The sequence below is a fragment of the Moschus berezovskii genome, chromosome 15, assembly GCF_049115385.1.
Source record: "Moschus berezovskii isolate FMDL1 chromosome 15, NW_MosBer_1.0, whole genome shotgun sequence".
NCBI classification, from domain to species: domain Eukaryota; kingdom Metazoa; phylum Chordata; class Mammalia; order Artiodactyla; family Moschidae; genus Moschus; species Moschus berezovskii.
Window position 1 is genome coordinate 16,031,152 of NC_142474.1, and position 25,682 is coordinate 16,056,833.

Here is a 25,682-nt window from a genome sequence, read left to right on the forward strand (position 1 = left end):
GTAAAGCCATCGGTCGCAGCCCGCTCCTTGCCTCCCGATCTGAGCTGAGCTCCGCGGGGCCCCGCCTTTCCGCCTAGCCACGCCCTATTTGCCTTCTGTCACCTTCCCTCGCCGTTGACTCCTCCCGACGTATCAGTTCAGTTCAGTTCAGTCGCTCAGTCGTGTCCGACTCTCCGCGACCCCATGAATCACAGCACGCCAGGCCTCCCTGTCCATCACCAACTCCCGGAGTACACTCAAACTCATGTCCACAGAGTCGGTGATGCCATCCAGCCATCTCATTCTCTGTCGTCCCCTTCTCCTCCCGCCCCCAACCTTTCCCAGCATCAGAGTCTTTTCCAGTGAGTCAACTCGTCTCATGAGGTGGCCAAAGTATTGGAGTTTCAGCTTTAGCATCAGTCCCTCCAATGAACATCCAGGATTGATCTCCTTTAGAATGGACTGGTTGGATCTCCTTGCAGTATAAGGGACTCTCAAGAGTCTTCTCCAACACCACAGTTCAAAAGCATCGATTCTTCGGCGATCAGCTTTCTTCACAGTCCAACTCTCACATCCATACATGACCACGGGAAAAACCATTGCCTTGACTAGACGGACCTTGGTCGGCAAAGTAATGTCTCTGCTTTTTAATATACTATCAAGGTTGGTCATAACTTTCCTTCCAAGGAGCAAGCGTCTTTTAATTTCATGGCTGCAATCAGCATCTGCAGTGATTTTGGAGCCCAAAAAATCAAAGTCTGACACTGTTTCCACTATTTTTCCATCTATTTCCCATGAAGTGATGGGACCAGATGCCATGATCTTTGTTTTCTGAATGTTGAGCTTCAAGCCAACCTTTTCACTCTCCTCTTTCACTTTCATCAAGAGGCTTTTGAGTTCCTCTTCACTTTCTGCCATAAGGGTAGTGTCATCTGCATATCTGAGGTTATTGATATTTCTCCCAGCAATCTTGATTCCAGCTTGTGCTTCTTCCAGCCCAGCGTTCCTCATGATGTACTCTGCATATAAGTTAAATAAGCAAGGTGACAATATACAACCTTGACGTACACCTTTTCCTATTTGGAACCAGTCTGTTGTTCCATGACCGGTTCTAACTGTTGCTTCCTGACCTGCATACAGGTTTCTCAAGAGGCAGGTCAGGTGGTCTGGGATTCCCATCTCTTTCAGAATGTTCCACAGTTTATTGTGATCCACACAGTCAAAGGCTTTGGCATAGTCAATGAAGCAGAAATAGATGTTTTTCTGAAACTCTCTTGCTTTCTCCATGATCCAGCGGATGTTGGCAATTTGATCTCTGGTGCCTCTGCCTTTTCTAAAACCTGCTTGAACATCTGGGAGTTCACGGTTTACATATTGCTGAATAACTTTGCCTTTAGTCAAGGAAACAAACTCGGGGTTAGCTGACTGCTCGATTTCTTGACCAAGTCGTTCGCTACTCAGGCGTGTTCACTTTGTGAAAATTCATCAGGTCGTTCACTTATGATTTGTGCACTTCTCTGCTGAACTGAACTGCAGGTATGTTAGAAGGAAATATGGTGGCTCAGAAGGTAAAGAATCTGCCTGCAATGCAGGAGACCACAGTTTGATCCCTGGGTCGGGAAGATCCCCTGGGGAAGGAACTGGCAACCCACTCCAGTATTCTTGCCTGGAGAATCCCACGGACAAAGCAGCCTGGCGGGTCACAGTCCATGAAAGCCATACACAAATGAGCGACTCTCTTTATTTTGCACATTTACTTTATAATACAATATAAAGTTTCCCAGGTGGCGCTAGTGGTAAAGAACCCACCTGCCAGTGCAGGAGACCTAAGAGGGTTTGGATCCCTGGTTTGTGAAGATCTTGGTGAAGGAGGAAATGGCAACCCACTCCAGTATTTTTACCTAAAAAATCCCATGGACAGAGGAGCCTGGCGGGCCACAGGCCATTGGGTCGCAAAGAGTCTGGCACCACTGAAGTGATTTAGCACATAAAATAGATTAACTCCCACAAGTCTGTGGGACTTTTACCTTCTCACAAACCTCAAACACTGCAAAAAAGACCGCTAAATGTTACTTAATATGTCTATATTCTCTTTTTCTTTTTTGTGGTATAATTCCCCTACATGGTCATCTAGCTTGTTGTGATCTTGTGACTCAGTTTTGGCCTTTTGGCCAATGGGGGAGGGAAGGACAGGGAGGAATGGAGGTGATGTCATCTGCCCCCTCCTCGGTTTTAGCTGTAAAAGAACTGGGTTCACTCTCCCCTGCCCCATTTCCCCCTTTCCACCAGGCAAGATAACAAGAATTAGAGTACCCTCCCAACTCCGGAGCACTTAATTTTGAGAGATAAAAGTAAGTTAACTATAAAAGGTTCAGTTCAGTTGCTCAGTTGTGTCCGACTCTTTCGACCCCATGGGCTGTGGCATGCCAGGCTTCCCTGTCCATCACCAACTCCCGGAGCCTACTCAAACTCATGTCCATCGTGTCAGTGATGCTATCCAACCATCTCATCCTCTGTCATCCCCTTCTCCTCCCACCTTCAATCTTTCCCAGCATCAGGGTCTTTCCCAATGAGTCAATTCTTCACATCAGGTGGCCAAAGTATTGGAGTTTCAGCTTCAGCATCAGTCCTTCAATGAATATTCAGGACTGATTTCCTTAGGATTGACTGGTTGGATCTCCTTGCAGTCCGAAAGGTGGTTCTGTAATAAACATCCTTATGGAGAGATGAGACCCCCAAACATTCTCAGGAACCTCTAGGCCAAACAGGGAGCCAGTCTATCAGCAAAATCAGATGAAAGGTGTTGTGTTCCAACATAAGTCATGATCTCACATCTGAAGGAATCCATCATTAAACGGAGAAAGAACACAGAAGATATAAGTGAATGTAAATTCAAGGACTACACCTGTGTATACTAATGTGGGAAAATCTCCAAGATACATTTTTAAAAGAAATAAGAGTGAAATTTATAGGAACTCTCTTTAAGAAAGGCGGGAGGGGGTGGAGTGTAGAAAATGTATAGTATTTTGCTTGTATTTTCACGTATTAATAGATAGACAAGAAACTAAGAGTTTGCCTGTAAAGAAAAAGGACAAGGTGAGGGGTCAGGTGTGGGAGATTTTTTTCACTGCATACTTTTTCCACATATTTTTTATTTTTTAATCTTGTGAAAGTATTACTGTTCCAGGGGGAAAAAAAGAGCACTATGTATAAAGGTGGTAGATTGGATTATTGCTCCCAGTTCTTCACTTCTCTGAAATAGGATTATACATCCATACCATTTGCCATGAGACTCTGTTGGGCCTCTCTCACTGCAGACATTGATATTGAACTTGGCCATGGGATTCACTTTTAGCCGGTGGACTATTAGCCAAATGTGATCTGAGCAGAGGCTTTACCTGTGTCTGTGTAGCTTAGACTGCCCTCTCACTATGAGTCATGAGAAGAACATGCTCTGAGTCTAAAGAGGATGAGAGAGACACATGGAGCAGATCCAACACAAACTGCAGCCTGGAACCAATTCAGCCAACCTCCCTCCTAAAGTTGAGCTGTGACCCTCTTCACTTCCTGACGTGTCCATGGAGCCCGGTTGACTCCCTTCTTCCCTCCAAAGCCCCTAGAGTGGAAAACGTATGAGTCCGTGGGGTAGGGCTTGTCATTTAATAAAACACATCCCTGATTAGCATCCTTCTATGTTTGGGAGGCTGGAGAAGGAAATGGCAACCCACTCCAGTGTTCTTGCCTGGAGAATCCCAGGGACAGGGAAGACTGGTGGGCTTCTGTCTATGGGGTCACACGGAGTCGGACACGACTGAAGTGACTTAGCAGCAGCAGCATGTTTGGGAGGCAGGGGACTATCAAAAGCCCACTTCTGAAATAGGGAGGGCCTGAAAGTAAAGCACTAGAGAAAAGCAATCATTATCCACTGGGAAGGGAGATGAGACAGTACGGGGGTGGCGGGGAGGCAAGAAGCATTGAGAACGCTGAAGGTGGAGAACCTTGTGAGCGCCGGCTGCTTTTCACTCTCAGCGCTAGGGGGCGTGGCAGAGCGGGCTCGGGACACGGTGGCGGCTTCCTCGCGAGGATAAGGATCTTGGTGGTTCCCAAGCCACCCAACTGGATGGTGGTCCGAAGCGCCCAGAGCCAGGATTCGTCGTAATAACAGACAGGAACTGATGGGGGTAGGGGATGGAGGGGACGGGTCCTGGGTGGATTCCCTCGCTCCTCAGTTCGACTCCCGAATGAACCTTGCCGGCCCTTTCTGCCTCCTTCGAATTCGGACTGCGAAATCACAGCGGACCCCTGCAAAGAACTCAGCTCTCTTCAGCTTCCATCCATGCAATTTGCTGTTGGGGGCTGGGGGAGGCAGAGATGGGTCTCATCTTTCATTTCTCCCGTAGGCCTGAATGCAGGCCTGGGGATGGGTGTATTGCCCACGACGGGGCAGGGTTTCCCTTGAGGCGCCTAGGAGCTTGGCTCTCCCGCCTTGGTCCTTCAGGGCCCAGGCGGGGGGACGGGGGGGAGACTGGGGACGATTTAGGCGGGGTTACCCGGGCTCCAGGGAGCTGAGCACAAAGCCTGGAGCTAGGATGCAGTGCAGCGGATCCAGGCGGGTCCGCGGAGGTGGCACCCACTGTCCAGGGCGTGCTTAGTGTCTCATTTGTCCTTTCAAAGACTGGAAGGACGGAGCTGGTGCAGCGTGACGCTCCCACCTTCCCTTCCACTGCAGAAATCCGGGCTTTTTCTGAAGTCTATAGACCGAGCTCCGATTCAGAGCACCCAAGGGTGCGTGGACCCGCCGAGGAGCGGGGAAAGCGGAGCAAGCGTCCCCGGCCTGGGAGAAGTCAGAAGGTGGAGGAGGACGGGAAACTGAGAACCTCTGGCCAGCTCCGGATTCCAGCTCGCGACAAGAGTGATAAAGGGGCATCGGGCATGTGACAGCAGACATCTCAAATAGCCCGTTTAAATCGTCAGAGCCTCGGGCGGTCAAGGAAACCCAATTTTGTCCCCCTTGCGCTCCCACTGCCGTTGGGCAGTGCGCAGTTACCTCTGTCGCAGGCACGCGCTCATGCAGGCAAGCACACACATTCATCAAGGCTCTTCACGCCCCACCCCCGCCCCGGTATATCGCGTAGGCTGCTTTCTCTCTCTCTCTCTCTCTCTCTCTCTCTCTCTCTCTCTCTCTCTCTCTCTCTCGGCGGCCCGCACTCACCCACGCCTGTCACAGCGGGCAGGGAGAAATGGCCACCGTGCATTTGGCAGTATCTCCCTTCTTTCCCCGTGCGCCCTTTGCTCCTGGAGAAATCGTTCTAAATGAGACCTCTGCCTTGATGGGAGAGACCAAAAACCTCCAGCGTGGCTTCTCTCTCAATGAGAACGGCCCAGCCGTCCTGAGCACGCAGATCTCATCTGTAAAGTCTAACCGCGACCCATTCCCACCTTTCCCAAGACTGACGCCATGGACGGGAGGGCTGCGCCTGGAGTGGGATCTGCATACAGAAAAGAACCGGATCCTCTGGGTATTTTAAGTAAACACATTCTCAGATAGGCTGCTCAAGAAAAAGGGAGGCTGGAACATAAAGCGATGCGCTTGGTAAATCTAAACAATCGATCTCTTCACTGTGGCTGTGTGAACTCCACAGAGAGGGGACTGAAGGGGGATTCTCCAGGGTGAGAGATGCATGGGAGGCCAGGTTGGTTCCCACCCTGGGAAATACACAAGAGCCTTGCTGATTTCCTTTACAGCCTGTAAGTCATATTGTGGATTTCAGAGTCCTTGTCTATTGCCTCTCTCTCTTCTTCTAGACTGTAAGCTCCAGGAGGGCAGGGCTGGGTTTGTCTCTCCAGGAGGCCAGCATAGTCCTCACCCCTGGTGAGCTGTCTATAAATATTTGTTGAAAACCCTGTAGGGCTATTTCTTGTTGTTTAACTGCTAGGTGGTGTCTGACTCTTTGGGACCCCATGGACTCTAGCCCACCAGGCTCCTCTGTCCATGGGATTTCCCAGGCAAGAATACTGGAGTGGGTTGCCATTTCCTTCTCCAGGGGATCTTCCCCACCCAGAGATCCAGCTTGCCTCTCCTATATTGGCAGGTGAATTCTCTACCAATGAGCCACCAGGGAAGGGCTTTTGTACACAGAAAAAAAAAAAAGTACTGGAAGTTGAGAGCATCCACCAAATTCTCAGATGGATCCAACTCCCGGGAAGAGATTTGGGTTAAAAAAAAAAAAAAGCCTAATCCTGGCGGCTGGGAACCAAGATCACACGGAAACCGTGGGCGCACCGCCTGCTCCTTGGCCTGAATCCCCCAAGCACCTGGAGAGCCGCCCCTTCCTCTCCCGGGACTCATTCCCTACAGCTGCCTCTTCGCCCCCAGTTCCTTCACCCGGGAGGGCCAGAGCCCGGATTCCCGCGCGTTCGAAAATGCAGAACTGAGCCAGGGCCGCGAGCGCCTTTGTTTCTTCTTTATTTGCGGATATAATTATGCACCGCACTCTAAATTAGAGATAGATTTTTTTTTCTGATATACATTTCACCTTGTTCACCACGAGCACACCACACGCACAGTAGAACAGTTCCACAACCTGATAAATTGCGCAGGATGAGTTTGGATTCCTGAAAACCGCAGGCAAGCCAGCCCCGCCGCGGCTCCTCGCCTCTCCGCTTGGCCGAAGGAAATTCGCCCACCCGAAACGGATTTCCCGGCCAGCCTTTCCCGCTGCGGGGTTGAAATTGTCTCCGGAATGGGAAGCGCTCTTGCTGGAAATGGCCGGACGCTGCAGATTCCGAGCACTGATGGCTGTGAAATGTCCCCCCCCAAGGTCAAGTTTCCGCGCCAGCGAGCTGCGACCCCTTCTCCCTCCCTTCCCACCCCTCCCCTCGGTGACAGGGACCAAAGTGTCGGGGCCCCTACTGGAAGGACTGAAAACCTTGCCTGCAGATGCGCCCCCCGCCTCCCCCGAAACCAGGGTGTTTTGTGGAAAAGAAAGGACAACAGAAACGCAGACGCGATGGATGGTGGATCCCTAGCCCCTCCCACCCCCAACCCGCAGAATCGGAAACTAGGAACCGGAGATGTTGACGGCTTGGCTTCCCAAGCGCGGCGGCAGCGGGGCGCACGGGGTGGGTGGGGGTGGGGTGGGTGGGGAGCGAGGAGAGCGCGGGAGCGCGGCTGCGGCTCGCCCCCGCGCGCCCTAGTCCTCCGCGTTGGTTCGGTAGGCCTCAATGAGGCCCTCCAGAGAGTGCACGAAGCCGGACACGCTGCAGATGCCGCCGATGACGAAGATGGCGACGTCGAAGAAGACCTGGTGCCACAGCAGCTTGCGCCAGAGCAGGCGCAGGTGGAAGAGGCTGGGCAGCAGGAAGCAGAGGCCGGCGCCCGTGAGGCTGCCGGTGAGGCCCATGAGCAGCGCGAAGTGCGGCACGTAGATGGCCATGAGCAGCGTGAAGACCACCAGCGCGCAGCGCAGCGTCAGTCCCCACGACTTGAGGCGCCCGTCGCCGCCGTAGCAGGCGGGGAAGAAGGCGCGGCTGCCTTCCTGGAAAAGCGACTTCTCCAGCACCTCGACAGCAGCGAAGAAGGGCAAGGGGTAGGACAGCAGCGCCTTGGCCACCAGGAAGATGTTGACCACGGCGCGGATGGACCCGGGCAGGTTATCCGTGATGACCTCCTTGGTCTCATCGGCCCAGGTGAGGTAGGCGACGAGCGCGAAGAGGCCTTTGAGCACGCAGGCGGCGATGTGCGTCCAGTTCATCATGCAGTGGAACTCGCTCGGCTGCTGCATGTTGCCCTCCAGCGAAGGCAGGAAGATCTGCGACGTGTAGCTGAACACGATGATGCCAATGGAGATGGGAAACTTCTTGACGTCGATGTAGAACTTGACCTTCTCCCAGGCCCAATCGCGCGCCCGCGATAGGCAGTAAGCAATGACCAGAATGTTGATGACGAAGTGGGCCAATGTGCACAGCAGGCTGAACTTGGACACGGCCTTGAGGTTCTTAAGGAAGGCGCAAGGCAGCAGCACCGCCGTGGCGATGATGGACCAGGACTTCTGCGACACGGGCAGCCCCGGGAAGCTGTTGTACATGAGGTTGCCGCTCACCACCACGTACAGGATGCAAGTCATCACCAGCTCGATGATCTGCGCCACGTTCACCACGCGGCCGCCCAGAGTGGGGAAGCGCGGGGCGCAGCAGGCGTTGGCAATGGCCACGTACGAGTCCCGCACGCGCACCACCTCGCCGTCCTCGTTCTCCTCGTACAGGCAGGCGATGAGGATCTTGCCCGTGTAGCAGCACACCACGGCGGCGAAGATGATAAGGAACAATCCCAGGTAGCCGCCGTGCAGGATGGCGTAGGGCAGGCCCAGCACGAACATGCCCTGCGGAGCGAAGAGGCAACCAAACCGGGGCGCTCAGAGGAGGCTGGTCTCGGCGGAGGAGGATCTAGGGGAGTGGGTTAAGGGTGCCGCCGGAAGGGAGCGCTAAGGAAGTGAGAACTAGGCCTAAGCCTCTAAGAGAAGAAGTTAAGGGTAGGTTGGAATGAGGGTGTAGAGCGGCCTAAAGGGGGAACGTGGATGTAGAGTCAGAGATGGCGAGGGACTGAACTGAGAAGAAGTGTGCTTAGTGACTGGGAAATGGAGAGCGGGCTGAGTTGGGGGGAGGCGGGGGGTGGGTGTCAAGCTACAAAGAGGGAAGGGTAGGAGGAGACACCCCGGGGTGGTTTGGAAGAAGGCGAGAAGGGGCGTGGCCGGAAAAGGTCGAGGAGAAAGGTAGAGAGCCGGGCCTGGGCCACTCGGAAAAGGGGGCACGGAGTCTAAGGTGGGGCCGGAATGGGGTACACGGAAGCTAAGGAGGGAAACGCAGGGACCGAAGGGCCAAACCGGAGAAGGAAACTGTAAAAGCGCAGCGGGAGGGAAAGGAGTCGGGGGAGGGAGGGAAAGGAGTCGGGAGAGGGAGGGAGAGGGGCTGAGCCTGAGGCCAGCCTCTGGGGCGCGAGAAGGAAGGAAAAGAGAGGTTGCCGACGAAGGGTTTCGGGTGGGGTGAGGCCAGGGGGCGCGGGGGCAAGGAGGCAGGGTAGGGCAGTCATAGGGCCAGACCGGAATTGGGGCGCAGAGACGGATCCCTAAGGAAGGGGACTGAGGGGTGGAAGCAGGCAGGATGAGGAGCCTGCGGGGATAGAGCGAGCGCTGGGTCGAAGGCGGAATCAAGCGGGAGTCGAGAACCAGAAACTGCGGGATGGAGCGGGCAGAGCTGTGGAAGGAAGGTTTAGAATCCACATGGGGAAGCAAAGCTAACGAAATCCAGGGCTCCCGAGGCTTGCAGGCCTCCAGCTTCCCAACCTGGCCTCCCACCAGGCCAACCGAACGAGCCCTTTAAAGATGCCCCAGGTGGAGGCGCGGGCGGCGGTCGAAGCTGGTGCGGTCCCCGGTCCCTGACTGCGCTTGGCCGTCCTGCCCGGTCCTGGAGGGGGAGGCGTCTTGGGTTGGGTCACTTATTGAGCGGGGCCCCTAGGAATCCCAAGGAGCCCGGGTCCCTGAGTAACCCCATCTCGGCCTCCAACTCCTGGGAAATCCACTTTCAGCGCCCCAGCGACCGTTCGCTCCGGGGACGCCGAGGATGGGGCTTGGGTTGCAAAGCCGCAGGTCCCGGGGACGCCCGAGGCCGAGGCCTCCTGTGCCCCGCGAGCTGCGGCCGGCACGCCTTCGTCGGCGCCCGGGGTCGTTGTGCAGATTGCAAACCCGCTCCGGGTGAAGACCGGCGCCGCCTGGTGGGGACTGAGGGTTGACTGTAGGGGTGACGGGGTGACGACCAGAAGCGATTCAGAGCATCTGGAGGCGGCTCCGCCAGGGTCACACGTGGAGGAGCTGGTCGCCTTTTGGTGGTCGCCAGGAAACAGGGATTTCGGCAGAGAGGGGTGAGTCAGTGGGCAGGTAGCGCTGGGGCACCAAAGACCATGCTGTGCTTGTGTGGTCACACGTATGTGTTTGTGTGTGTGTGTGCATATTTGTGAATACCTGTTTGTCCGCGACAGTACTGCACCTGAGACAGCGGGTGGATCCTGTATGCATGAAGCTGTGCGTGTGTGTTATGTTTAAATAGGTTTGTGTCTGTGCCCTTGGTATGTAGAGGTATGTGTTTCTGTGTGCCGGAGGTGTAGGGGCGTATGAAGGTGCATTTGAGGATATCTTGTGGCCTATATATAGATGGATGTCGTGTGAACCTGTGACCTGCGTTTCTTCGTTGGGGAGGGGGGCTGTGGGTATGTGTGTCTATCTGTGTACATGCGCGCTGTCTGTGCGCGTGTGTCGCGTGTGTCAGGGGAGGAGACTCCCCGCTCAGCGATTCCCCCCTCTTCCTTTCTACCGAAAATGCAGCTGTGAATCCATTCCGGAGTCCCAGGCGACACTGTTCCTTCCTATCCTGATTTTCTTTCTCCCTCACCCCTCCCCACTCCCCCTCCTCCTGTTTCCCTCGCTTTTGCAGGGTCTCCGGGCAAGCATCTCTGACCGAACCTCAGCTTAGCCATCCCGCGTCCTCGGCCGCGGGAGAGGGGCCGGACCAGGGGGGAGGACACACCGCCTGGGGGCTTAGATCCCCTCGCAGGGCTGAGAGGGATGGGAAAGGCGAGATTCCGGGTACAGGAGGGGGTCTTGAGGTTGAGATCTCCAAGGGACTCTGTTTCCGGCAGAGCCTGGTGCGCAGAACTGGGGGTGGGGGTAGGGGTAGGGGGCCGGCAGAGCTGGGAATCCCGCGCTCACCTGGATAGCGTTGGTCACGTTCCAGCCTGCCTCCCACGCCGTGATCTTAGGCTTGTCGTGGCCCCCGAACTCGCCACCAGCTCCTAGGGCCTGGTCCTTGGAGCCCGAGGGTGGCAGGGGCGCGCCACCGCCGCGCTGGTAATGGATGTCTCCCTCGACGGGTGGTTCGGCTCCCTCATCCCCGCAGGGCTCGCCCTCGCTTTTCAGGATGTCCATCTGCAAGCCCTGACGGTGCTCAAAGTCGAGGTCGTCGCAGTGCGCGAAGCCCACCGCCTCCTCGTCGGTGGCCGCCTGAAAACCCATCCTGGCGAACATGCCGCTCACCTTGGCCTGGGACTTGTTGGACACGGACGTGGCCACATTGGACAGCTTGCTGCGGAGCAGGGTGGCCATGGCGGCGGCGGGGCCCGAGGAGAGGACAGCAGGGACCGGGGACCCAGGGGACGCGCGGCCAGGCGGCGAGGGCCAGAGGGGTGCGAGGGCGCTATCTTCGCTCGCTCTCCCCGCGGCGCCCCAGGGCGCTTTGGCTCATGACCTCCTCCGCTGGCGTCTGAGGCTCGCTCGAGGCCGACCCGGCGGGCGGGCAGCGGGGCTGGCGGAGCGGCGGCGGCGAGTGCACTGCGGAGCTGCCGCGGGGCGCGGGCTGGGCTGCGGAGGGCGGCGGCGGCGACGGCGGCGTCAGAGCGGCTACGCGAAGCTGGCGCGGCGCCCCCACCCGCGCGCAGCCCAAAGCGCTCCCGCCCCTCGGAATCAGGCGAGGATGCGGGTGGGGGGTCTGGGGAGGGAGAAACTCCGGGAGGCAGGAGGCGTGAGGAGGGGGCAAGGAGAAGAGACAGGGGGCACCAAGGGACTCCGGAGGACCGAGATGGGGACCGGAGAAGGGCGCCCACGGAAGGGAGAGGGAGGGAGCGCGCGAAGGAGGGGTGCGGAGGGCGGGATAGGGGCTCGAGTGCTGCATTTCTGGGGGAGGTGCTAAACTCTGATCCTGGCCCTTCCCATCTCGCAGCCGCAGGGAGGGAGGGGGCCCGAGCGGGCAGATTCTCTCGGTCCCCAGTCCCTGGCTACCCCCTCCAGAGTCCGGGAGCCTTTCAGCCCCAGATACTCTGGCCAAAGACTGGTTCAGAGGCCCGGGAAGGCAGCAGGACAGTTACCTGTCTCCAGCAGCTCGGGCCGTCAGAGCATCGCTCTGTCTCCCTGGCACCCATCACTGGCACTTGGACCTGGTTACAAGCCCCCCGCCTTGAAGGCAGAAAGGTGCGGCAGAAGTGGGGGACCACTCTCAAGAAGGCTCAGCCCCGGCCTGGGTCACTGGGACTGTCTCCTCCCGTCCAGGGATGCCGAGATGGAAGTGATTCTGCGAGTTGTTCGCCACCAGCCGTTCTCCAAACGTGCAGAATGAAGGCGAAAGGTTGGCTGTTTGCTACTCTTTTCGTCTGGGAGTCTGAAAGAAGGAAGAACGGAAGGCACCTGTCGACAGCCTCGAGGCGGGTCTGCGAGTGCTGGCGCCGCGGAAAGGCGCAGCCAGCGCCTGGCACCGAGGAAAGAAGGACTCGCAGAGGGCCCAGGGCGTAGAAGCAAGCGGTGCGCTCCGACCCTGCTGGCCCCGCGGCCGCCGCGGGCGGTGGAAACCTATACTGTTTCTGTTGAGTGGGTGGCATGTGTGTGCGCTCGAGAGTAGGAGAGAGACCCGGAGACAAAGACCAACACGGTATCAGCTCCGGGCCGCATCTGAGTGGACTCCGAGGTGAGATTGGTCACCGTGTTTATTCCGTGAATGTGTAGCTTTGCGCCTCGTCTGAGTCCCTGTGTGCACAGAGCTTGTGTGCTGGATTGTATGTGTAATGCGTTCCCGGATGAGTTGCTTGCGTTTTTGCCTGTCGGAGTCCTTTTGTAGTCGTGTCTCCGTGCGGGTCCGCGGCTCCATGTGTTCCCAGCTGGGCTCCTGCCCCCGGACTCAAGCGGTAAACAGCAGCGTCAGCGACCTGGCCCTGCCAGCAGAGGTGGAGGAGAGCTAGTGGCTGTGACTGGGGATAGGATGGGGGAGAATATGAAGGAAAACACAAAAAGGGGGCTCCTAGTGAACCCCTTCCCAAGACCCAGGCTCTCTGTGAACCCCCGTCTCCGTCTCTCCTGCTGTATTTCTAGATTAGCTCAGGTCAGCGCACAAGTAGGGCGGCCTGAGGGCTTTGACCAGTTGGAGCTGCCAGGGCAAGACAGGCTTCCCTCTACCCACCTCCCTCTCCCCGCCCCCACCCCCAGCGCCTCACAGCCTCTGAGACGCTCCTCTCCAGATATGGAACCTCCACCACATTGGGCAGAGACGCTGCAATCCCTCCCAGGGACCCTCTTAAATACCCCCTTCCCCAAGATCCCGCCTGGCAGAAACCAAGACAGAAATCGTCTGTCTGTCCTAACCTGAAGCATCCTCCCAGCCACTACAACAAGAAAACCTTTCCACAGAGCCCTCTTCAAAACCCAGATCCTCCAAACAATGATGGGACTCAGAACAAAGACAGGACAGAGGTCCTTCCCCGGAAACAGAGATACACTCCTCCAAGGAGGCTTTGAAGGAAAAAAAAAGTCTGATCTCCCATCCCAGGAATTCACCCTATACAGAGACCCTCCCCACTTCCAAACCCAGATGCTGGAGAGAGAGAGAGAGAATCTTTTACCTACAGATTCTTAGAGACAAAAATCTATATCACCTAATCCTCATCACTTCCTTTCCTGTTCTCGGAGAAATTCTTTAGTTGCACAGATGATCCGGGCAGGGACTTGAGTACCCTAGTGCTCTCTCCCACCCCATACATGCTCAGACCTGAAGATGGCCACTGATGCCTTCTTTGACAAGTGAATCAGTAACATCTATGCCTCAGTTCAGTTCTGTTCAGTTGCTCAGTTGTGTCCAACTCCTTGCGACCCCATGGATTGAAGTACACCAGGCTTCCCTGTCCATCACTGACTCCCAGAGCTTGCTCAAACTCATGTCCATTGAGTCAATGATGCCATCCAACCATCTCATCCTCTGTTGCGTGTTTCATGCATCAGTTGGGCATTTCCAATTCGTGTGTGGATTTTATGAGGGTCCAGAGTGCTTATTCTCTTTCCTTTTATCTGGTGATGTTCACGGTTGTAGGACCCAAGACGAAGTTCTCTTAGTAGTGAGAAGTGGGACTCATTCATTCATTCGTTCAGCTAACCTTCTTGAAGCCCTACTGTGTGTGTGATTCTCTTCCAGCTGAAGATGATATAGGCATGGCCCCGTCACTACTCCTAACCCTAGTTCTTGGGTCTGGGTGAGGAGAACCTCAGTGAGAACTCAGGCCAATCACCCACTCTGCAGTGTTTTAAACCATCCCTGAAACATCCCAAACAAAGCTTCATTTTCATTCTCATTGTACAGGAAAGCCAACCCAGGCGCAACAGGAAGGTGTCCCAATCAAGGTCACACAGAGTCTAGGGTAGAGCTGGGCTAAGATATAGGAGCTCTGATGCTCCTCCACTGTGCTTCCCCTCCACGATCTCATCTTGTCCTTCCATGCCCTCTCCCTGTTTATTTGGTGTTTGGCCACCCCACTGTCCAAAGAGACACAATTCAAAATTAGACTCCAGTCCTTCCAGCTGCAATCAAGTGCCAGCTGCTGGGGGAGGAATGCCTCTGTTTCCCTCCTCTCCTGCTGTTGGCAGTAAATGTAGGCTGAAGGCTGGTGTGGCAAAACACCATCCCTTATGGCAAAATCCTGCTTCATCATGTGCTAGCTGTGTGACATCGGATGACTCACTTAACATCTCCTAGCTTCCATTTTCTCATCATTAAAATGTGAAAATAGCAACAGACTCCTAGAGTTCTTAAGAGGGATTCAACGAGATTGTATATGCAAAATTATTAGCAGGTGCTAAGGGCCCAATACATGGTAGTGATTATTTTATTATTGTTGTTATCGCTATAACCCAGTGGCCATTTTTCATTGTTTGGGAGGAAAGTGAGTGTACAACAAGAAAAAGCCTTGTGATTGGGGCTGAGTCGAAGTGAGCTGAATGCACTCCTCCTGGCTTTGCCTTGCCTCCCTGTCCTCACCTCTTCCAGTCCTGGGCTGACCTTCAGGGAAAGGGATGAAGGACAGGAAGAGGGCAGAGGGCAGGGGGCCTGGCAGGAAGCCTCGGGAGACTACCAGGACGATCTACCTAGCTGGTACAGCCAGTCTGTGCTCTAGTGAAGCTGTCGGCCTCCAGATTCTTCCATGAGCTCCTCTAGGGGCACCCTCAAGAGAGGAATTGGCAGCCGCTTGGCCCCCTGAGTTGAAACACAGCACACACATACACACATCTGCTTGCACACAGAGCGTGACAAGCCAGTTGACAGATGCACTAAGAAACGAGGACCAAAACACAGATTCAAGTCCATCAGTTGATTCACACAGATTGACGGAGCAACATACACAGGTCAGACACAGGCCAGCACATCCACACGCTGATAGACACCCAGACACAGGAACACACACACACAGTTTCGCAGCGACCGGTGAATCGTCAGGCACCCACAGCAGCAAGAATACCCCCATGTCATCCCTGAGGGGGAAGAGAGGAGAGAACAAAGAGAGGAACGGGGCAGGGGAGACATAAAAAGGAAAATGCTAGAAGAGGCAGCAGGGAGACAGGACATGCCAGGCCGAGGCAGCAGCCAGTGGGGCACAAAAGAGACAGAGATGCCAGAGGCGCCCCCTTGGCCGATGTCAGAACCTAGTTCTGTGACTAAGACAATGGGGTGGGCAGCGGGGGTGAGGGAGCGGGACAGTCCCTGTTGTCCGTCCTGGGAGTCGGGGTGGGGGCTCCCCTCCCAGGGCCACATAAGGTCCCACCCTCTTGGGGGACCTAGGTTGCTGAGAGGGAACAGTGAGGGACTCCCAGGACCCCTGCCAAGTTCTATGAACTGTATTCTGAATCATTCCCACCACCGGGAGCCCGGGGCAGGGGTCCCTCTCCCATCATGAGATTTTTTTTTTCTATTTTTGATGCTTTTGGTACCCAAAGGGTTAAACACCTGGCTAGCAGAGATGGAGGACACTTTGGGGGGGGAATAAATAGGGTTAAATAGAACCGAGCTTATCTCCCAGAGCAGGCAGCATCATGGGGGTGGGGCATGGAGCCCTTGAATTAATGGCCTGGAAAGCCAACATCATGAGCATCATTTCGGGGCTGAATGATTACAGACAGACCCCCTCCTCTTCCTTTTTCAGAGCATAGACGGTCGTGAGCCTTTTCCTGCCAAAGGTGGACTGACTCTATAAATCACCCTCTCCCCTTCCCCCCATCAAGCTGGGGCATTGGCTTGAGAAAGTCATGCCCATCTTGCCTCAAACCAGAATCCAGTTTCCTGATGCTGTGTCCATGGGACCAGGGCTGAGAGGGGGCTGCAAGGCTGAGGGCTCCAAGTGGGCAATCCATGCCCAGACCAAAGACCCCTATTCTTCTCCCTTTGGTGAGACAAATCAGGGGGCACCGTGGATGGTGAAGATGCTGTCTCTGCTGGCTCAGGGTAAAACATATTAAAATATATTAAATGATTTTTTAAATGCTGGCATTTTTCCTTGCAGAAATAGAAAGCATCTCATCTCTGGAGGCATGCAGGCAGAGGCTGGATGTCCTCTTAGAGAGCAAGTGGAGCCCGGCCTCAAGGCAAGAGAGGCTGGATTCCATGACCTCTGGGCTTCCAGGTTTGTGCCTTTGTGTGGATGGCTCTGAGAAGAGACCAGGGAGCAAGGGACATTGGGGACCCAGGCTGGCCTGGCCTTTGAAACCAGAAGAAGCTGCCTGTAGCTGAAGAAGGAGCCCTGGATCAGACTTGGTGGGTTAGACCAAGAGTTCCTGCCATTATGAGAACACAGTTTTCTATTACATTGGGAAGCAGGAAGAGTGGTGACCTCATTCCCCACTGGGTCCCCAATGCACAGCAGACACTCAATAAACATATGGATTGGATTCAGTCTACATCCCAAAACCATTCCCCCTACCCTGAACTTTTAGGATAGTTGGTTGAGGAAACACATCCAGCTCTGAAGTCTGAGTTCTGTACCTCTGCTAAATGGATTCCTCTTTTATGCTTACATCACCTTCTACATAGTTGAAGGTCAGTCATACACAGACACATATGAGAATGATTTTTGTACAGAGAGGGTTTGGGATACACACCCATATTCAAGGACTCTTTGCAAGACCTCTCAGCAACCTTGGGCATACCTGAGTCACCAGTTATAACTGAGAGAGACCACTGAGGTGGAGGCTGTGACTCCAGTGAACCTTGCTGCTAGGCCCCTGGACTCCAGGAGTGTAAAGATGCTGTGGGTCTGACCTGGACCTTCAGACCTGTTGGTGCAGAGCTAACCTTTAGTGAGTGCTGTTGGCATGCCAGGCATTGTTGAAAGCACTCTGGGGATTGCCTCCTTAAATGCCCACAATCCTTAGTTTCAGTGACTGTCATCTTCAGAGGCCACAGGCAGAAACCGCAGGATTGGACTTGGGGAGGTGGTGCTGGTTGGGCACAGGCAGGGAAAGGGGGATGGCTGGAAGGGTGATGGGAGTGGGAGATGTTAGACTTGGGAACCAGGGGAATTGGGCATGAGCCTTACTTAGAAGGAGCAATACTGGTCAAAACCTTCCCTCACCCAGATAACCCATTTCCTTGAGTGATATGAATCAAACTATGCCCACTCATAATTCATTATATTGAAATCCTAACCCCTAAAGTGACTATTTGGAGATAGATCCTCTGTGGAAGTAAGGAAGGTTAGTTGAGGTCATAAGGGTGGGGCCCTAATAAAATAGGATTGGTGACCTTATAAGAAGAGGTACCAGAACTTATTTGCTCTTTCTGCCATATGAGTACTGTGAGAAGGTGGCCATCTATAGACCAGGAAGAGAGTCTTCACCGGAAACCAACCCTGCCAGATCTTTTTTTAAAAAAAGAATATTTATTTGTTTGGCTGCATCGGGTCTTTGTTGCAGCTCTCCAGCTTCTCTAGTTGCAGTTTGTGGGCTCCAGAGTGCATGGGCTCAGTAGTTGCAGCATGCAGGCTTAGTTGCCATGGGACATGTGGGATCTTAATTCCCTGACCAGGGATCAAACCCACGTCCTCTGCATTGGAAGGCAGATTCTTAACCACTGGACCACCAGGGAAGTCGCAACCATGCCACATCTTAATCTGAGACTTCCAGCCTTCAGATGGTGAGAAAATAAATGGTTGTTGTGTAAGCCACCCAGTCTGTTGTATTTTGTTATGTTGCTCAAGCTAAGACACTGGGTGACCCGCCAGCCCCTGGCTAGCACCAGTTCAGTGGCCTAAGATTTTTCTAGGTCACAGCCGCCTTGAACATCTGATGAGGCTGAAGATCTTCCCTCTAGAGACACACACAAAATGTGGCACGGAGTTTCAAGTCCTCTATAGCCCACTCACGATGGCTCTATGACCTCCAGCCTAAGGGCTCACTCTAGGAGTTTTTTCCTCTTCCGGTTCTGCTGAGAGCTGGAGTCAGGTGAGATAGCAACATTAACAGTTAGCCGATGCTTATTCCATGCCAGGTTCTAGGATGAGTTGCTTTGTCTGTGTTCTCTCACTGTTGCCTTATAGCATCTCTGTGAGCTTGGGTTGGTTTCATTACAGAGGAGGACGCTGGCATACAGAGAAGTTAAGTAACTTGCCCAAGATCTCACAGCTAGGGAGTGGATCCAGGATTCAAATCCAGAACGAGAGCTGATCTTATATTGTCTACTTTCTAGGTAGGTCCACCAGGAAGGACTCTGGGGAGGGACTGAAGTCCAGATCTGGGGAGGGACTGAAGTCCAGACCTGGCTCCCACTGGCCAAGCAGAACTCCATGTCTGCTCTTGGGCCTGTTCCCTGCACTGATAGGTGTATATGTCTTCTCTGGCCACACTCATTTTCCTCCCAACCACCCAGGCCAGTTCTCTGGGACAGGGAGTCAGGAGAGGCACAGTGCAGAAATAGAGTAGGTACTCAGGAGAACTTGCACATTTCACAAAAGTCTGGGTAGCCTTCGAAGGCTAGGCCCTGTATCCTGGGCTTTCCAGCCCCAAGAACACATGGTTCTTCCTCCACAGGATGGCTTAGCCTAGCAGAGCTGATAAGGGCTCCTGGGATATTGTTTCTTAACCTGGGGTGTATGAACTCTCGTCCAGAATTGATGGATTTTATGTTGTGTTATTTTATATCTAAACAATCTACCAGCAGATTCTAGACCCCCAGGACGACCAAATAATGCTTTAATTGTCATAGGCCTTATGACAAAAGGACAGAGGAGGACCAAATGCTGAAGCATACAGAACCATATTCCCTGTGCAAGTAGAGATTTAATTTCAGCAAGGCATCATCCATCACGTGAAATTAATCGTGTCATTTTGAAATTTCTGATTTTGTAGCTTTGTTCTTGTCACGTGGGTACACTGTGCTTGCTTTTCCAGTTGTATAAAGCTTGAAGGATAAGGATTTATACCCAGCTTTATGTTTGTGCATATTTCAGTAAAATCATAATAAAGATAATTTGTTAATTGTTGGGCATGGGCTGTGATTTTTTTTCCTTTAAAAGGGGCTCATGTATTAGCCAAGTGTGAGAAGCGTGTGTTTAATTCATTCTGACCAAGTAGAAAATAAGCTTCACACACTGATGACCCCCCACCACAACCCTTGTCACCTGGATGGGTCCCCATCCTCGGCTCGGCTCCCCCACTGCTGCCTTCGAGGGGAAATATGACAGCATAATGAACAGTGGTACGACGTGCTATAAAAAGGCAATTAAGGGAACTATTGGACTGGGACAAGCCAGCGTGACCTGGTTAATAGCTCTGAGCGGGAGCTGGGCCATGGGGAGGGGGAGGGAAGGGGGGAAGGGGCTTGCTGATTTACTGTGAGGGGCTGAGCTGAGCTGCTGCCCACTGCCTGCCGGGTACCGAGGGAATCCACGACGAACAGGTCCAGAGACAGCCCGAGGGGGAGTTTGGTTCAGAGCTCAGCTCCAGAATCCACTCTGCCACTCCTGGCTGAGTGACCTGGGCAGTTGACTCAGGGTCCCTTAGTTTCAGTTTACTCATCTGTTAAATGGGAATAAAAATGATTGTTCTAGAAGGATGTCCTGGCAGTGGGAGCAAGGAGTGGAACATTCATTGTTTAACTGGTCAGCGCTCAGAGCTGCATACAGAGTCCAGAGGAAGTTGTGCAAGAGGCTTTTGCTTTGTGTGCAAGGAGGATCTTCAATACAACACCGTGTGTGTGTGTGTGTGTGTGTGTGTGTGTTCTGATCGGTTCACCCAGGCTCTCTACTCTCCACAGGATGTGAGTTCTTGATCGGATCTCCTGGAGTCACACACACAGTCTTCCATCATGAGGTCACCCCTCATCCCCTTTGGAGCTCTCTCATCTTCTCAGCCCCAAAGTCCCTGTTCTCCCCACATGCCCCTTTAGGATGGAGACAGAAACACTTTCCGCCCCTCCCAGTACCTGTTTCACCCTACTTCACAGTGTTGGTGGAAGGATTAACAAGACAGCACATGAAAAGTAGGTAGTGAAGCACCCGGCACATAGTACATGCTCAATAAAAGCAAGCTATTCTCATAATCAACTATATTTCAATAAAAATTTTTTAAAAATTTATCTCAAAAAAGTGAGCTATTCTTGTGGTCACAATGGGCAAAGCTCTAGGTTTATATTTAACACCTCATACAGTGCCTGACACAGAGTGAAAGTCGCTCAGTGGTGTTTGACTGTTTGTGACCCCATGGACTATACAGATCATGGAATTCTCCAGGCCAGAATACTGCAGTGGTTAGCCGTTCCCTTCTCCAGGGGATCTTCCCAACCCAGGAATCGAACCCAGGTCTTCTGCATTGCAGGCAGATTCTTTAACAACTGAGCTATCAGGGAAGCCCCTGACACATAGTAGGTGCTGAATAAATGTTGATCGACTGAATTAATTAATGAAATCCTACTTGGTCCCATTATATACAATCTATGATTGGACACTAACCTCTCTCGGAGCCTCAGTTACTCCTTAGTCAAAGAGGGATGTGATCCTGGCCTCTAGTCAGAGAGATGCCTTGCAGATTGTCAAGTCCTGCCCACTGCAGAAACTGGTTCTATTCATTTCCATACCCACCCCCACTCCTGTATGCTTGGCACCTGGATTTCTGAGAGCCTGGGGGCTCAGCCCCCCAGCACGTGCATTTATCCTGAAATAGGAGACGGCACACACATCGGTCTGCCTGGTCCCCCTCCCCCTCCCCACAGCTTCAGATGGAAGTGGGGCTGAGAGCCAGCCAGCGACAAAGGAGCAATCAAGAGTCATTATGGCTTATTTAGGGTGGGCTTAGTGATTGGCTGAGAAGCCCCAGCTCGCTCCTCACTCAAGAGGAAGCAGGTCTGAGCAAGGCAGCTGGAAACCAGCCCCTCAGCTACTTTCCATCACCCAGCCCCAAGGCGGGCTGTGAGAGACAGGAGGGCCCTGAAGGAAAGCTTGTCCTTTAGGTCGGCAGTGATACCCCAACCCCCCAAGCCTATGTGCGAGCATCCCCTGCACTGAAGGCTGCACCTGTGGCTGTGATGTTGACCCGGCAGAGCTCTAAAGCCAAGTCTGGCCATCTATCCTCCAACCACATTAATGATGAAGTCCAAACTCCCTCCCTTGCACTCACAGCCAAGAAGACCCTGTGTGTCCCTACCCCAGCCTGCCTTAGCAGCTTCCTGTCCAGCAGTAAAACTGGATCTCTGTCCAGGAAGTGGCCTATTTCCCACCCCGACTCCCACTTTTCCTCTCATTTCTGTGGTTCAGAACCCACACTGAAAGGCAGGTAGTGCGTGCTAAGTCGCTTCAGTCATGTCTGACTCTGTGCAACCCTACGGACTGTAGCCTGCCACGCTCCTCTGTCCATGGGATTCTCCAGCAAGAATACTGGAGTGGGTTGCCATTTTCTCCTCCCAGGGATCTTCCTGACCCCAGGATTGAACCCATATCTCTTATGTCTCTTGCATTGACGGGCAAGTTCTTTACCATTAGCCCCACATGGGAAGCCCAGAAGGCAGGTAGGGCCACCTGCAAATCCAGTTTTCACTTTGAAAGTGTGGCCAGGAGATTCACTTCACCTAACAGAACCTCAGCATCCTCATCTGTCAATAACCAGGTCCTCCTCCCAGGGTGGCAGAGAGATTACATTAAGGGAGATAAACATCTGAAATGTCTCACATGTATTACACCCTTCATGAATATTAGCTTGTATTATTTACTATGCTTTCTTAGGTCACTGCTTAGATGTCGCCTCCTCCAGGAAGCCCTCTTCTATTGATTCCCCAAGTCTGGGGTTTGCCCCTCCTAAGTATTCTGACCACCCTCTGTGCTTCACTGTGGCCTGTTGCAGGTACAGAGAAGTGTAGCATGTGTCTCACTCATTCTTATATCCTGGAGCTCAGCACAGAGTGTGCCATGGAGGAGGCTCTCCAGGGGCCTCCAGACAAACCACTGTCCTGACAGGCACTACCAAGCCAGCATGCCCAGCATCCCTGGCCCCCAAGCCCTGATACAGGAGGAGGTGAGGCTGTATCTCAGGCTGCCCAATCTATACTTCATTGGGACCTGTGTCTTCATCCCAGCCCCTGGACCATTGTCCAGACCATACCCCCTGCTGGAATGCTTTCCACTCTCCTAGTCTCGCAAGCCTGTCTTGTCCAAGGGATTTTCTAAGCCCACCCTGCTCAAAATAGTACATAGAAAATAGAATTTGCCCTTCTGCACCACACAGACAGATTGCCTGTTAAGATGTGTATTTGAGCTGGGTCTTTACTCTCTTAAGTGATAGCAACTGATTTTCAACTGTGTATTGTTCTGAATAAAAAAACAATTCATTAAAAATAATAGCAGCTACCACCTACTGAGGCCTGCCTTTTTCCATCTAATGTGCTAAAAGAATTATCTCATCAAATGTAACATCTCATTAAATGTAGTTTCTCATTTATCCTCAGCCTCAGCTACTAGTTTAGTCTAAAGGGGCATTCCTAGGAGGATGCTGGGGCCTTAGATAATTCTGGAAGAACAGGAAGCAGCATGGCCTCAGAGGAGCTGGGACCAGGGATCCCCTCTGTTCCTTACTTCTGTTTCCTTAACGTGTCACCTTTTTTTTTCTCTTCTATGTCGAGGAAACACAACTGCCAACAGCTTCCAAGCCTCTCGTGTCATAGCTGTCACCACCAGAGGTGGACCAGCTGTCTGGCAGCTCAAGTGTCTGCCTGGTTTGTAGGGTTGTTGCAAGGTTTAAATAAGATCATGTGCATTAAAGTCCCATGCTTTGTAGTAAATACTCAGTAAATGGTGGCTGTGATTAATATTGTTGTTATTATTACCAGCTTTGATCATGTTCAGCCTAAGAGGACATGACACTCACAGGTGGGGATGTGAGGCTGGATCCCATAGGCGAACCATCCTTGGAACAGACCCTGTTCTGAAAAGGGCATTTTTTCACACCAGAGACCAAGCCCCAGAACCAGCCTGTCACTGCTGCCAGGGGGATGACGTCACGGCAGGGGCTTTAGGGCAGAGCTCAAAGGATGAGGCTCTCCACAAGCCTGCTGGAGGCCTCCCTCTGGCCTTGATCTTGTCAGCTGCAGACCAAGACAGGGGTTGTTCTCTTAGGGACTCATAGGCTGGGCTACTTTGTCTGTTAAATGAAGGTCACTAAGGGACTTCCCTGGTACTCCAGTGGCTAAGGCTCCATGCTCCCATTGCAAGGGGTCTAGGTTTGATCCCTGGTTTCGAAACTAGATCCCATCAGTCACAATTAAGAGACTGCATGTTGCAACGAAAAATCCTTCATGCCTCAATTAAGACCCGGTGCAGCCAGATAAGTAAATAAATGCTTAAAAAAAAAAAAAAAGAAGGTCCTTGAAAGGTGAGGAGCCTCCTCCATGCAGAGATGTAAAAGTCAAATGAATGTACTCACCAAAGTGCCTCCTGTAGAGGATGTCCATCCATGTTAGAAATTCACAAGCCATAGGCCTGCTTGAGGCAGGAGGTCCTCTCTGCAGGGTCTCTGAGTCTAGATTCCATGGACAGGGAGAGATCCTTGTGCCTGAACAGCACCCAAGGCCCTCGAAGTGGGGCCAGTCAGCTCCAGCATTTGGCCTCCTCCCTCTGACTCCTAAATCAATGCTGCCCTCGGGTGCAGATGCTACAGGTCATGCCCCATCCCACCTGCTGCCCTCCCATCCCTGCCACCCCCCACATCCCACCCCTGCTCTGTGCCCCCAGCTGGGCCTTCCATGTTAGACGCTGTGTAAAATCATTGATGCAACCTCCACACTGGGCTATTAGTAACCCTGACATCAGCGGGGTGTTCCCTGCCCCTGGAGATCAAAGAAGGTGCCTGCCTGAGTCCACGACTGGTTGGCGGAAGTATCTCTCCAAGATATTGAATCATTCGATGTTTCTAGGCAGGTGGGTCTGGAGAGGAGGGGTGAGGAAGGTAGGGACGGTGAGGTTTCCTTCTTTTTGTTCCTTGGCCTCTTGTAATCAGGCCCTTCCTCACTTCCCCTTCCTGCCCCTCCTCTAAGTTGGCCTCTGGCCCCCTCCCCCAAGAATTCTTTCCTGCCATCCGTCCCACTGCCACCGTGGAAGATGCAGAGGCTACGACAAGAGAGATGTGGAATTTAGGAAAATGATTCTGGAAAGCTCAGGGCTCCAGGGAATTCACCTAATGCTTTCTGGGCCAAGATCAATAGGTTAGGGGATGTCTAAGTCCTTAATTAAGCTAAGTCCCTGAGAAGATGAGTTGTAACTAGATATTAACTAAGCATTCTTTTCTCTCCAAACAAGAGGGCCACTCTCACTTAGCATTTTCTTGGAGTGGATGTTTCCTGTTTTGTTTTCCTCTCTCGGTTTAGTTTTTGTTAACATGGTTGAGAAAAAAAAATATAAAATGCACACAATGAAAAGTCTTCTCTAACACCTGTTTCCTGTCCACCCACCTGATTCTCCCCAACTACTGTTACTGGTTTCTTCCCATTTGCCTACACCACAAATGGAAATATACAAACAAGTACAAATATATTTTCTTATTGTCCTTTTCCTTTTTTAGTCACGCAAGAGGTAGTGCATTCTATACCCTGTTATGCCTTTTGGGTTTATTATTATTTTTTTGCCTAATTTATCTTTGGAGATCTTTCACATCAGAATAGAGAAGCTACTTAACATTCTGAAGGAGCTAAAAATAGTGTTCTCTAATTATTTTTGCTTCTTTCTTTTCTTTATATCCTACAGCTTCCCCCAAATAGATATGTCCTGTTCATTCCACCATTCATTCAGTGCTCACCAGTCTCCTGCTCTATTCTGGGGCCCACGCAAGATGCTGGGGCAGCAGAAATGAAATTAGCCCGACTCCCTTCCTCAGGGCTCAGAGGCTGGGGGGAGCCAAGTCACCGCCAGCAAGCTGTGAGTGGGGGGAGTGGGCAGTCCCTGGCTCACTTTAGTTTGTGTTAGTTGATCAGTCATGTCTGACTCTTTGTGACCCCATGGACTGTAGCTCACCAGGCTCCTCTGTCCATGGGATTCTCCAGGCAAGAATACTGGAGTGGGTAACCATTCACTTCTCTAGGGATCTTCCCAACTCAGGGATTGAACCAGTGTCTCTTGCATTGTAGGCAGACTCTTTACCGTCTGAGCCACCAGGGAAGGGCCTGATTACAAGAGGCCAAGTTAGTGACTTGTCCTTTGTAGGACAGTGATCTGGACTGGGTCTTTCCCTTTCTTACCTTTATTGCACCGTGCCCACACATCCACATCCACCAGTCTGCTTTCAAGGAGGGCTGCGGGAGTCAATTTTCCCTATTCTGGGGCAATGATTTTTCAACTAGTTTGGGAGAGAAGATTTCTAAGAATCTCTAGCAAGGGTGTG

General features: G+C 52.8%; 2 protein-coding genes across 3 annotated transcripts in view; both read right to left on the reverse strand.

The window, feature by feature from the left end:
- Nucleotides 1-7,172: 7,172 nt before the first annotated feature.
- SLC32A1 (solute carrier family 32 member 1) lies at nt 7,173-11,302 on the reverse strand. The gene is made up of 2 exons (XM_055437260.2): nt 10,740-11,302; nt 7,173-8,360 (listed from the first exon to the last, which is right to left on the reverse strand). The coding sequence occupies exons 1-2, from the start codon at nt 11,130-11,132 to the stop codon at nt 7,173-7,175; spliced, it is 1,581 nt and encodes a 526-aa protein (XP_055293235.1). The 5' UTR covers nt 11,133-11,302.
- A 947-nt stretch (nt 11,303-12,249) lies between these two features.
- The window catches only part of ADIG (adipogenin), an 80,136-nt gene continuing 66,703 nt past the window's right edge, over nt 12,250-25,682 (reverse strand). Inside the window, exon 3 of one of the 2 annotated variants that reach the window (XM_055437274.2) lies at nt 12,250-12,763. The gene's annotated coding sequence lies outside the window, so the exon portion shown is untranslated. The remainder of the gene's footprint in view (nt 12,764-25,682) is intronic. The other variant, XM_055437284.2, reaches the window with a different exon arrangement.